The sequence below is a fragment of the Poecile atricapillus genome, chromosome 1 (assembly GCF_030490865.1).
Source record: "Poecile atricapillus isolate bPoeAtr1 chromosome 1, bPoeAtr1.hap1, whole genome shotgun sequence".
NCBI classification, from domain to species: domain Eukaryota; kingdom Metazoa; phylum Chordata; class Aves; order Passeriformes; family Paridae; genus Poecile; species Poecile atricapillus.
In genome coordinates, this window is record NC_081249.1 from 87,207,418 (window position 1) to 87,217,918 (window position 10,501).

Consider the following 10,501-nt stretch of genomic DNA (forward strand, 5'->3'; position numbering starts at 1 on the left):
GGAGCGGCGCGGTCCGGGGCCTGAGGCGGGCTCTGCGGCCGCCCCGCCCCGCGCTCCCGCCATTCCCGGCGCGCCTGCGCCCTGCGGCCCGGCCGGGATGCGCTCGGTCAGCTACGTGCAGTGCGTGGCGCTGGACTTCGCCGGCAGCCTCTTCCCGCACGCCATCTGCCTGGGGGACGCCGACAACGACACGGTCCGAGCCCGGGGTGGGGCGGAGGGGGCCGCGGGCCCGGCTGGGGTGCCCGCGGAGCCGCCTCGGAGACGGGGCCTGAACCGGGCTGGGGGGAAGCAGCGAGCGGCTGGTGCGGGCCCAAGGCAGTGCCAGGAGGAGCCGCGGCGCTCCCAGCCCTGGGGACATACACGGGGCTTGGCGGGCACCTGAGCGGTGTGAGGGCCGCAGGGCTTCGGTCAGAACCCCCCAGGAGTTGCTCTGCAAAGGGAGTGTTTGCTGGACTGCAGCGGGTCTGGGCTTCCCTCGCCATTCCATGTGCCCTGGGTGGTCCAGAGCCAGAGGAGAGCTTAACTTCTGCTCGATAGACCTGTCACAATGGTGGGGATGTAGTGGTGCTTTGCCGGGGACAGCAGATCACAAGCAGGATAGAGCTGACCCGTGGGAGGGAGGGATGGATGGATGGATGGATGGATGGATGGATGGATGGATGGATGGATGGATGGATGGATGGATGTGCATTGGGAGTATTGCTGTCAGCCCCTGAAATGGTTGGTCTTGATTTGTCTGTAACTAGGAAGAGGTTAGCTTAACCAGCTACATGTCAACTGTTTCTTTTCCTCAACAGTGAAGATTTTTTACAACCTTATCCCAGAAAGTGTCATGGCTAGCACTGCAGTAGATCATTAAAGGGATTTCCCCCTTTTTTTTTTTGTAGGGTAAGGTGTGCAGGGAGTTATGACATGCATGCCATTTACATATATAGAGGCATGATGCAGGAGATGGGATAATGGGAGTAGGCACATCAGCGTGGGTTGTTAGTGATTTTTAGAAATCTTCTTTAAAGAAATAGTCACCATTCTGAAATCCTCTTACCCCTTCAGCAGTGAGATTGAACATCCTGTGTAAATCTGTTCTTGCACTCTTCTGGATGGTTATATTTTTGCATTGGCATCATCTTCCTTAGGTGATTCAAGTGGATCTAGATTGAAGGATGGAAGATGGAGTAATGATGATTGTTTTAGCATCCAAGCAGGATGTTAAAACAGTCAGTGTCACAACTCTGAAACAATGAGTGGAGAAGCAGTAGGTAATAGGATGTTGCTTTAAGGAGCCATTCTCCATCTCTTTTATCTGCAAGAATAAAATTAGGGCTTTTATATTTTCCCAGACTTCCCATTTTGATTCAAGGTTGTCTAACTCATTTTGTTTTGCTGCTTCTTCCCACAGAGTGAATTTTAGATATGAAATTTTTGCTGTTAAGGGAATGCTGTTAATGTAATTGTGGATTTCTTCCTACTTACCAAATTTTCTTGTACAGCTGAATGAACTCGTGGTGGGAGACACCAATGGAAAGCTCTATGTTTACAAGAATGATGATAGCAAGCCCTGGGCTGTGCGATCTTGCCAAGGAATGGTTAGTTCTTGACAAAATTTCTAAATGGTTGGGCCTTTAGGTATGTGCAGCCAGCTATCCTTGTCCTTTGCCTAGGAATATGTAGGCTGGAGAGGAATGGCAGCCATAACTCATTCTGATGTCCTTCATGTCTTTTCTGTGTCTGATATTTTTCATGTCTTTCAAGACCCTGCTTTTGCCTACAGCCCCATGGGCTGGAAGTGATGAGCAAATAAATGGATAAACATAGAAACTGGGCTTCTGTCCCACCTTTACCCTGCTCTGTGGGTTTTGCCCCAGGGCTCTGGCAAGTTGTGTTTCTGTCCCTTGACTCTACTCTTGAAAGGCTGCTAGGAGTTCAGGAGATTCTTTATGGGAGAGGAGGGGGTAGGGCAGAGGTTTATCCCAGGGTGCTGGGCTGGGTTGCCTTTTCTCATGGATGGCCTTGTTTTCTTTTGCAGCTCACATGTGTCCGTGTGGGAGATGTGTGCAATAAAGGAAAGGTGAGAGGAGCCATGTTCCCAGCTGTCTGTAGGGCATGTGGGAGGTGTTCAGATTAGGGTCATGTGAGTATGGAGTAGGACAGAGGTGATGTCTTGCTAGGATCTGCCTTTGCTTATAGAGTTTTAGCATTACTGTTTTTAAACTGTTCCTCTGCTTATATGTAACTGGTATTTTTTGTGAGCCTTATGTGGGTTTTAGAGAGCAAGAAAATCCATCCTGTCTTCAGAGAGCACTTCTGATTTCCATGTGCCCTTGTGAGACTTTGGTGGTTTGAGGGTTGCTCCTTTTGCTCAGTGGCTTTTGCCTTTCTTGGGCTGCTGTCTGCTGTGGGCTATGGTCCTTCTGCCACTTGGCTGTGTGCATTTAAGGTCATCTAAACAAGACTGAGACATGGAATAGTCTGGACTCCCAAGCAAATTCCACTGGGTCTACTATGACTCCTTTTGTTGGATTGCTGTTTCTGGGGGTTAAGCCAGGACCAATGAGTCCAAAGGTCCCAGTTAAAGCACTCAGCCCAAAATACTGTAGCTGTGTTTCCTCTAGGGGGGAGCAGAACTGACGTGGGCATTGAGAAAGCCACACATTGTTTGAGGATTGCACACATATCAGCTTGATACTGTGGTCTGGCAAAGATGAACAAGAAGTTTGTATCCTGCCAGTAGCAGAGAAGTTTGTGTGCTGGCCAAAAACCTCCTGTTCCCTCTGTAGCAGTCATTGATCTTGATTGATCTACCCTTGCGTCCTCTTTTGCCCTGCTGTGGGACAGATTCTGCACTTCCTAAAAGAGGGAAAATCAAAAGGTTTTTCTCTTCCCTCACAGAATTTTGTGGTGGCGGTGAGTGCAGAAGGCTGGTTTCATCTTTTCGACCTGACTTCCCTGAATTCAAAACACCCAGATGCTTCAGGCCACCATGAGTTGGCAGGGGCAGAAGAGCAGAAGCCAGTGTTCAAGCAGCACATTCCTGCCAACACCAAGGTCATGCTCATCAATGACATTGGTGAGCCACAGAGCTGGTGTGGGAATGCAGGGTGAAGGAGTTTGTGTGTGAGGCAGTGTGGAGAGAAGGTGGGGGGGACTTGCAGAAGGAAATTACTGTCTTGCTGAAACAGACACTCCAACAAACCACTGACAAGTCGTGGAAGGGAGAAACAAGAACTTCAGGAATTTTTCTGAAGTGCAAGCTTTCATTGGTTGGGGTCTTCAGGGATGCTAACTATCGAAACCAGCAGAGTGGTTTCTGTGTGTTTGGGCTCTTAGGGCTTGAGAGAGTCCATCTGTTTTTCTCTCTTCCCTGCAGATGGAGATGGGAAGTGTGAGTTGGTTGTGGGTTACACTGACAGGGTGGTCCGTGCCTTTCGCTGGGAGGACTCGTCAGAGAATTCAGACCATGTCTCTGGGCAGTTGATCCTGTTGAAGAAATGGCTTCTAGAAGGTCAGGTAAGGAAAAAGGATGTTCGGAACAGTACTTGTCAGTCCTCAAGAGGTGGCTTTTTCAAGAGTAGAAGCACAGAATATGTCCTATGAACAAAACAACTGTCATGTCAATGGCTTGGGAGGAGATTTGCCCAGTGATTTTTCTGTACAGCTGGTAAGTTGGTCTGAGAAGCAGTTGCTCTTGGCTGATGGGAGAACATTACTGGGAAGTACTAGTGTTGTTTTAAAGTGGCTTTTGGTAGGGAACCAACCATTTACTGAACTTTGACATTTTGCTTCCAGCTGTTCAGCTGCCGCTCAGCTCTATCAGTTGATTTGCCATATTCAAATTTAGTTGCAGGAAGCACTGTAAATCTTTTGGGATTTTTGACTCTATCCCTGTTTCTCCTCTGCCGCTGTAGGTGGACAGCCTGTCTGTGAACCCAGGCCCTGATGGCTCACCAGAGCTGATGGTGTCACAGCCAGGCTGTGGCTATGCCATCCTGCTGTGCACCTGGGACACGGAGCAGCGGGACGCAGCTGTGGGAAGGGATGGATCTGCTGCAAGCAGGTGAGGGTGGGTGTTCCTGCAGGGGCACATGAGCACATGCCACTGTGGATGCCTGTTACGAGGGGGTGCCACCACATCATTGTTGTGAAGCAGGAGGTGCTGTCGCTGTCCTTTCTTCAGTGACCTGCTGTGCTGCTGGCACCTCATCACTTAAGCCCACCTGCACCCAAGCTTCAGTAAACACTCTTCATGTCTCTATCACAAAGATGAATACTGCTGCTTTCCTTCTATCCCACTCTTTTCTTGAATTGGGCAAGGAGAGTGGCAAAACCAGCTCCCTGAGGGTTCCTCACTACTGGGAGCTAAGGTAGGGAAATGGATGACCTATATTTCCAGAGAAAAGTCATCAGATTGCAGGGTAACAGTTGTGAGACTGGGCCAAATCAAAGACATCTGAAGCCCAGGATAAAACCAGGCTCATTCACTTGTTTTCTGCAGGTGAGGCAATTAGAAGTTTTCCTAATGAGTCCCCTGGCAGCCAGTGCTGTAAATCACAACCACAGCAACCAGGATGAGTAGTGAGATGCTTGTTACTGTGTTAGTGCTGGAAGGACCATGGTGGGGAATTTGGGTGCTTCTGTGGTGTTCTGTCAGACTTCAAGGCAGACACAAACAACTGCAGCAGGAGGGGAACTAGGCAAGTCTCCTTGATGTCTTAGAGAACTCAGTGGAATGGTATCCCGTTAGCCAGAAGCCAGGCCCACATGTGGTCTCTTTCCAACCTGTTCAGTCTGGGCAGATACTTTGTGAGAGAAAAGCAGCCAGGCTTATGTAACAGTAATGATAAAAATTGTCCTTTTTTTCCTTTATTGGAATACAGGCCTTACTGATTTTGTTTTGAGCTCTTTATAATTTTCTTTTTTTTTTTTTTAATGCATCAAATCATTCTGGGTTTGTGTTTTTAAAAATCAGTGCATTTCTTTAATACCTGGGGTGGCATGCATTTTCTTCCTTTACCATTAAAGGGCTCAACCTGTTCACAAACCGTCTGGATTTCTAGAGCTTTGGAATACACTGCTCCTGACATTGTTCTGAGACAGTCCCAGGCATGGTTCTTTAACTTTTCCCTGTTGTCTTTCTCTTTTCCCTAGTGAGGCCCCTGTTCGAGATGTGATTCTACACCAGACATCTGGACGGATTCACAACAAGAACGTCTCCACTCATCTGATTGGTAGCATTGCCAGAGGTGAGAGATCAGCAGCTTGGGGTCTCCAGCCCAGCAGTTGCCCCTGATGGTTTTTCAGTATATCAGTCCAGAATGAAATCAGATATCCTGTGCTAGAAAAATAACTCTGAGAGGCAGCTGCAAGAACACAGGGATCTCAGCTTCTCTTAGCCAGCTCCCAAAGAAAGGCAGTTGGATATTTGCATGTGAGCTTTTTATAGCCTTTGTCCTTCCCTAGGTAGCCCTTATCCTTCACTCAGCACAAGAGTTTTTCTGCAGCCTCTGCTGACCTGCATTTAGTCCATTTGAATGGCTGCCATGCCGTGCTCCTACAGATGTCCTTGATCCTTGCTTCTGCATGGCTGTAGCTTACGCCTCCTTTTTATTCCCTCGGTGCATCTCTTCCTTCACACAGCCTCACCTTTTTTCTTGCTTTTCAGCATTTCAATCTCAATTCCTGGTGACTCTGGCCTGCTCCTCCTTCTCCTGTGCAGCCCCAACCTCTCCAGAGCTGCTTCCATATTTCATCTCTATCATTGTCCTCTGTCTTCTTCCACTGTGTTGTGTTCAGATCTTGTATCTAAAGTCTGCACAGCTGCCAGCTTCTCTGAGCCCTGACACACTGCTCTTCTGTCCAGACTTTTCTTGCACACTGCCACTGCTTCCCTCCTGTAAATCCTTGTGCTCTGACCTGGGCCTGGTGCACCTGGTGAACCCTTCTTTGGTGCCTCTGGAGAATAAGCTTTCACTCCCCTTTGGAGTGTGTGGGCATAATAGAAGGCAGAAAACTTCCAGCGGAGATCACTTTTTCTTGTATTTACTCTGCCCAAGTATTGCCTCCTGCAGTGCTGTCCAAGAATGATTCAGGCTGTCCAGTGTAATTAGAGGTTGTGGACAAGAGCAATCCACTGAACTCCACCCTCTTCCCATTCCCCAGAGGACCTTTCCTGCCCAGTTCCTAAGCTTGTCATGTTTTCAGCATCTCTGATACTGCTGTGAGGAACATGGTCAACAGAGCATGAAATCAATTATTTCACTGCATATGAAGCCTTGTATCTGTTGAGAGATGTCTGTGAAATATGAAGGCATACAGAATAAGGGATGAAGAGCAGGCTGTTAGAAAGCCCATTGATGCTGGACTGTCAGTAAAGAAACAGCTGAAGAGTGCCATGCTGACCACTTTCCAAAGGGCACACAGCAGATCTCTTGGATCAGAGCCTGTCTGGGTGCATGTCTCTGGGGCAGTTAAGCACCCAACCAGCTGGGTTTAGCTTTAGGCTGCTCTGCAGGAATGGGGTTGTTCGCAGCCTGGCAGTGTTCAGGGGGCTGTAGCTTGGAGCTGTCGATGGGCACTGGAGGTAGGCTGGTGTTGTTAACCTACTCTGGGGAAACTGCCTGCTTGCTGGCAGCTCTGCTGGCTCGCTCCTGGCTGCCAGGTTTCCTGGGATCCTCCTCAGGGAGCCAGTGCCTCTCCTACATTGTCACTGAAAGGATTACATGCAGCTTTAGTTGAATACAGCTCCAGTCTTCTCTCTGAGAGTGTCATATTTTTAAAACTTGACCTTGCATGTCTTTTCTTTTTTTAGTAGCTAGGTAGAGTTTACTGAAGGGCTGAAGCAGCAGGGTTCAGGGGACTCTCCTCTTCAGATTGAATTAGTGACATTTGTCAGTGCTCTCCTGCACGCAGCTGGGAGGGGAGGAGGCAGCATGGATCAGCTTGGTTTGGATCTTTCTTATTGTTTTCAGGAGAGGGAGAGGACAATGTTTAAAAAATGTCATGAGCTCCAGTAATTTTCTTCTGTGTTTACAGGCTCCAGTGAGAATAGTGGCTCAGGTCTCTTCGCCCTCTGTACTTTGGATGGTAAGTCCTGCCACTGTCCTGGAAGAAGACCTGTGGGGCAGCCAAGGCCTGTCACTAATTCAGAGCAGGGAACTAGGGGCTCAGTGCTTTTGATTTTTAAAAGAAATGGAAGCTGGGCTTCAGAATCTCTTCAAGGGTCAGGCAAGAGAATTTGATTCAAAGACTCCTGCTGACACATTTTATATGGAAGCACAGAGAGCACTGTGAGGATAGATGCTTGCTTATGTTCCACCCTCTCATGGCCAGTGCCCCCTGCCCAGTACAGCTGCAGTATATCTGGATAATGGGAGCGTGGTAGGTGGGGTCAAGTATCCAGTATGGATTTAGCAGCCAAGACCATGCCTGTGCTGTTAGCAACTAACTCTCAACAACCTTGAGTGTTGAAGGAGCAGGGCCTAGTGTTAGCAAGCATCTTGCTCTCTTTTATTGTTTTCAAGACAGTTGTTTTCTTTGTTCTTCAGGAACACTGAAACTGATGGAGGGAGCAGACAAGCTGCTCTGGTCTGTTCAGGTTGATCACCAGCTCTTTGCTCTGGAAAAGCTGGATGTTACTGTGAGTATCTGAGTAAGGCTGGGAGAGATGAAGACAAAAACTCAGCATGGCTTTGTGTATATGAATATAGAAAGGGCAGAAGGAGTATGGCTCAGCTGGAAAAGGCTGGGATTATCCCAGGATGACACAGAATGTTCTGCCTGTAGCAGTACATTCTGCACTGAGGTCAGTCTGCCCAGCTGCAAGAGAATGAGCTGTGTCTGCCCGTTAGACCCAGCATCCATTTATCCATTTATAAACTTTTGTCCCCCAGCTGTTCTTCAGTCTCACTGCAAAGCTGAATGGTTTTGCTCACTGCTAATACCCTGATTGTCTAAAAGCTCTTTCAGTACGTAAGAATTGCCATATAGAAGAGAGATGAGCTCCAAGTGCAAAATACCTGGATGAGATGTCCAGAAGTGGCATCTACCCATTAGTGTTGTGTCTCTGAACCAGGAAGAAAGATTCTTGGCTGTCCCTGGGAGTAGGTGACATCTGTGTAATGTGCAGTCCTCCCTTTCCTGCAGGGCAATGGGCACGAGGAGGTGATTGCTTGTGCGTGGGATGGTCAGACGTACATCATCGACCACAACCGGACTGTGGCCAGATTCCAAGCAGATGAGAATGTCAGTGCCTTCTGTGCAGGTGGGAAGCCTGACTACAAAGCCAGCCATCACAGCATTTTCCCCTCAAAGCTACTACTCCCATCTAGGAGACCCAGATCCTCTGTCTGCCTGAATAATTTCCCTGTGTGCATATTGCAGAAGGCCCAGCTAGTCTTTCCCCTTGGTGGCATCTGGGAAAAGAAAGGGTGAGAGAAAGTGATACTGAGGCTTGTCTGTGGTGGCTTGGGGTTTTTTTCTTGTCCTTTTTGGAGGCACTACAGTTATCTCTTGTCCTCCACACTGCTTTTTTAATTTGGAGACTTTTAAGCTGTTCTTAAGTGGAGATAGGGAGCCCACGTAACCAGCCTGAGTTTTGGCTCTGCAGGTCTTCTCTCAGACCTGCAAGAAGCAGCTTGCAAATCCTCAAGCTTCATGCTGTTCAGAGACAGCTTCTTGGATTGTCTCAAAGGGACTTTATCTATCCAGGCCCATACCTGTGCCCAGGTGGTTGCTGTTTTCTGCTAACAGCTTTGGTACCTCTTCATGAAATGTGAATTATTTGCTTTCTCTTTCCTTTTGGAAGTAGTCAGATCTCCACACTTCTGCTTTCTGCAGGCCTGTATGCATGCAAAGAGGGGAGCAACAGTCCCTGCCTTGTTTATGTCAGCTTCAGCCAGAAGATCTACATCTACTGGGATGTGCAGCTGGAGAGAATGGAGTCCACCAACCTGTTGAAAATCCTGGATTCTGATCCAGAGTTTGGAAGTCTGCTGCAGCAGCTGGGTATAGGTGAGTGCAGAAAGAGCAGAGGATGTGCAGAAGAAAAGAGAGGAAGGGCTGCTGGCAGATGATGTGCTGGGAACTAGAGCATTTCTTGAGGAAGAGGCTTTCACACTGCCTGATGAGAATGCCTAACAACTGGTTTTCTGTCTTTTCCTTAGATAGAAGCGATGTTTCTGCTGTCAAAAACCTGATTCACAAAACACTCTATTTTCCTGAGAAATACCATCTCAGCAGCCCCTCGGAGGATCCTGCTGGAACAGATTCTTCTGCCCACTGCAGTGGCATCCAGGATCCCTCATAACAAGAAAGCTGACATCTTTAATGCCAGCACAAGCTCTTCTGCAGCTGGAATTGGGCATCTGATGAGGATGACTATTCTTTCCCTGTCTTGTCAAAACTTCCAAACAGGAAAGGGTCTACAGACTGTGAAGGGTTGTTCTTTGCTATAGGCTTGCCTGTATGTGATGGTTTGGTCTGCCTTTAGCTGAGGCAGCTATAAGAACAGAAAGGGCCAAGGATCCTGCACATAGGCCTTCTGTTGCCGGTTTCCATGTTCCTCACTAAGTAAAGTGCTCCACTGGTCACTGTGAAGGAGCCATGAGGTCACAGATGGAGAGAACAACTGAGCCAAGTCTCCATTTTGACATATTCTTACAAGTACTTGAGTGAATACTTCTGAGTTCTTAGCAGGGTCACAGTGCAGGAATTGGAGACGGAAAAACTGAGTTAGGGTGCAGGCACAGGCCTTTTCTTCCACTTAGGTGTATTTAAAGTAGAGCCATGCATTGTTTGTCTTTGCTTTGCTGCTGCTCTTCTACCAAGCAGTTTCTCACAAATACCTGTTCTGAGCAGCTGGAGATATGCACAACTTGCACTAATAAGGTGTGGAAAGATAGCAGCTCCAGCAAACCCAGCTCTTGTCAAGAGTCATTGCTTGTCTCCATCTTCTTGGGCAGGGTGATCCCAAAGAAGGTTGTGACTTAACAAAGCAGCTGTGAAGTGGTCAGTAAGACCAGTCTGACTTAACTGTGGATCTGTGGTGCTATGAGAGCTTGGCCTTCCCACAATAAACAGTGGATATGCCACTCTTGCCTCTTCATGTGGAGAGTGTCATGCTTTGAGTCCTGCATAGCTGAAGGAGGTGGGCTGGAAGTGATGTTCCACTGGCTGGTATGAGGAGTCTGGTAAAGGAGAGCTCATTTGCAAAAACCTGGCATGAACCTTTCCACATGCTGTTGTTATTGTGCTTTTCCCTCTCTTAGCTTGTCCTTTTTCTAACTCAGCTTGTTACGAAAGGCACAGCAGACTTACCTGCTGGCTGGTATCGATTATCCCCTTTCACTTGTGTGATGTTTTATTGGACATGTGTGATGGATGGAGCTGTCCCTTTGCCCTTACAGCAGCTTGAGTCACAGCAAATACAATTCAGTGATCTGGAGCAAGTGGTAGCATTTAAAGATCCTGCAGGCAGTTGAAAACCTGCTGTGCTTTACTCTGCAGA

General features: G+C 48.1%; 1 protein-coding gene across 1 annotated transcript; it reads left to right on the forward strand.

The window, feature by feature from the left end:
- Positions 1–50: 50 nt before the first annotated feature.
- ITFG2 (integrin alpha FG-GAP repeat containing 2) lies at positions 51–9,532 on the forward strand. The gene is made up of 12 exons (XM_058837423.1): positions 51–193; positions 1,491–1,586; positions 2,027–2,068; positions 2,890–3,067; positions 3,368–3,507; positions 3,906–4,054; positions 5,146–5,240; positions 7,030–7,080; positions 7,542–7,633; positions 8,140–8,257; positions 8,833–9,006; positions 9,159–9,532. The coding sequence occupies exons 1-12, from the start codon at positions 98–100 to the stop codon at positions 9,299–9,301; spliced, it is 1,374 nt and encodes a 457-aa protein (XP_058693406.1). The 5' UTR covers positions 51–97; the 3' UTR covers positions 9,302–9,532.
- Positions 9,533–10,501: the final 969 nt, after the last annotated feature.

Bases quoted from the DNA above. Each gene is read 5' to 3' on its own strand.
- ITFG2 (XM_058837423.1), top strand. From the start codon at position 98: ATGCGCTCGGTCAGCTACGTGCAGTGCGTGGCGCTGGACTTCGCCGGC. The intron at 7,081-7,541 runs GTAAGTCCTGCC...TTTGTTCTTCAG, and splicing joins CGCCCTCTGTACTTTGGATG to GAACACTGAAACTGATGGAG. The intron at 7,634-8,139 runs GTGAGTATCTGA...CCTTTCCTGCAG, and splicing joins TGGAAAAGCTGGATGTTACT to GGCAATGGGCACGAGGAGGT.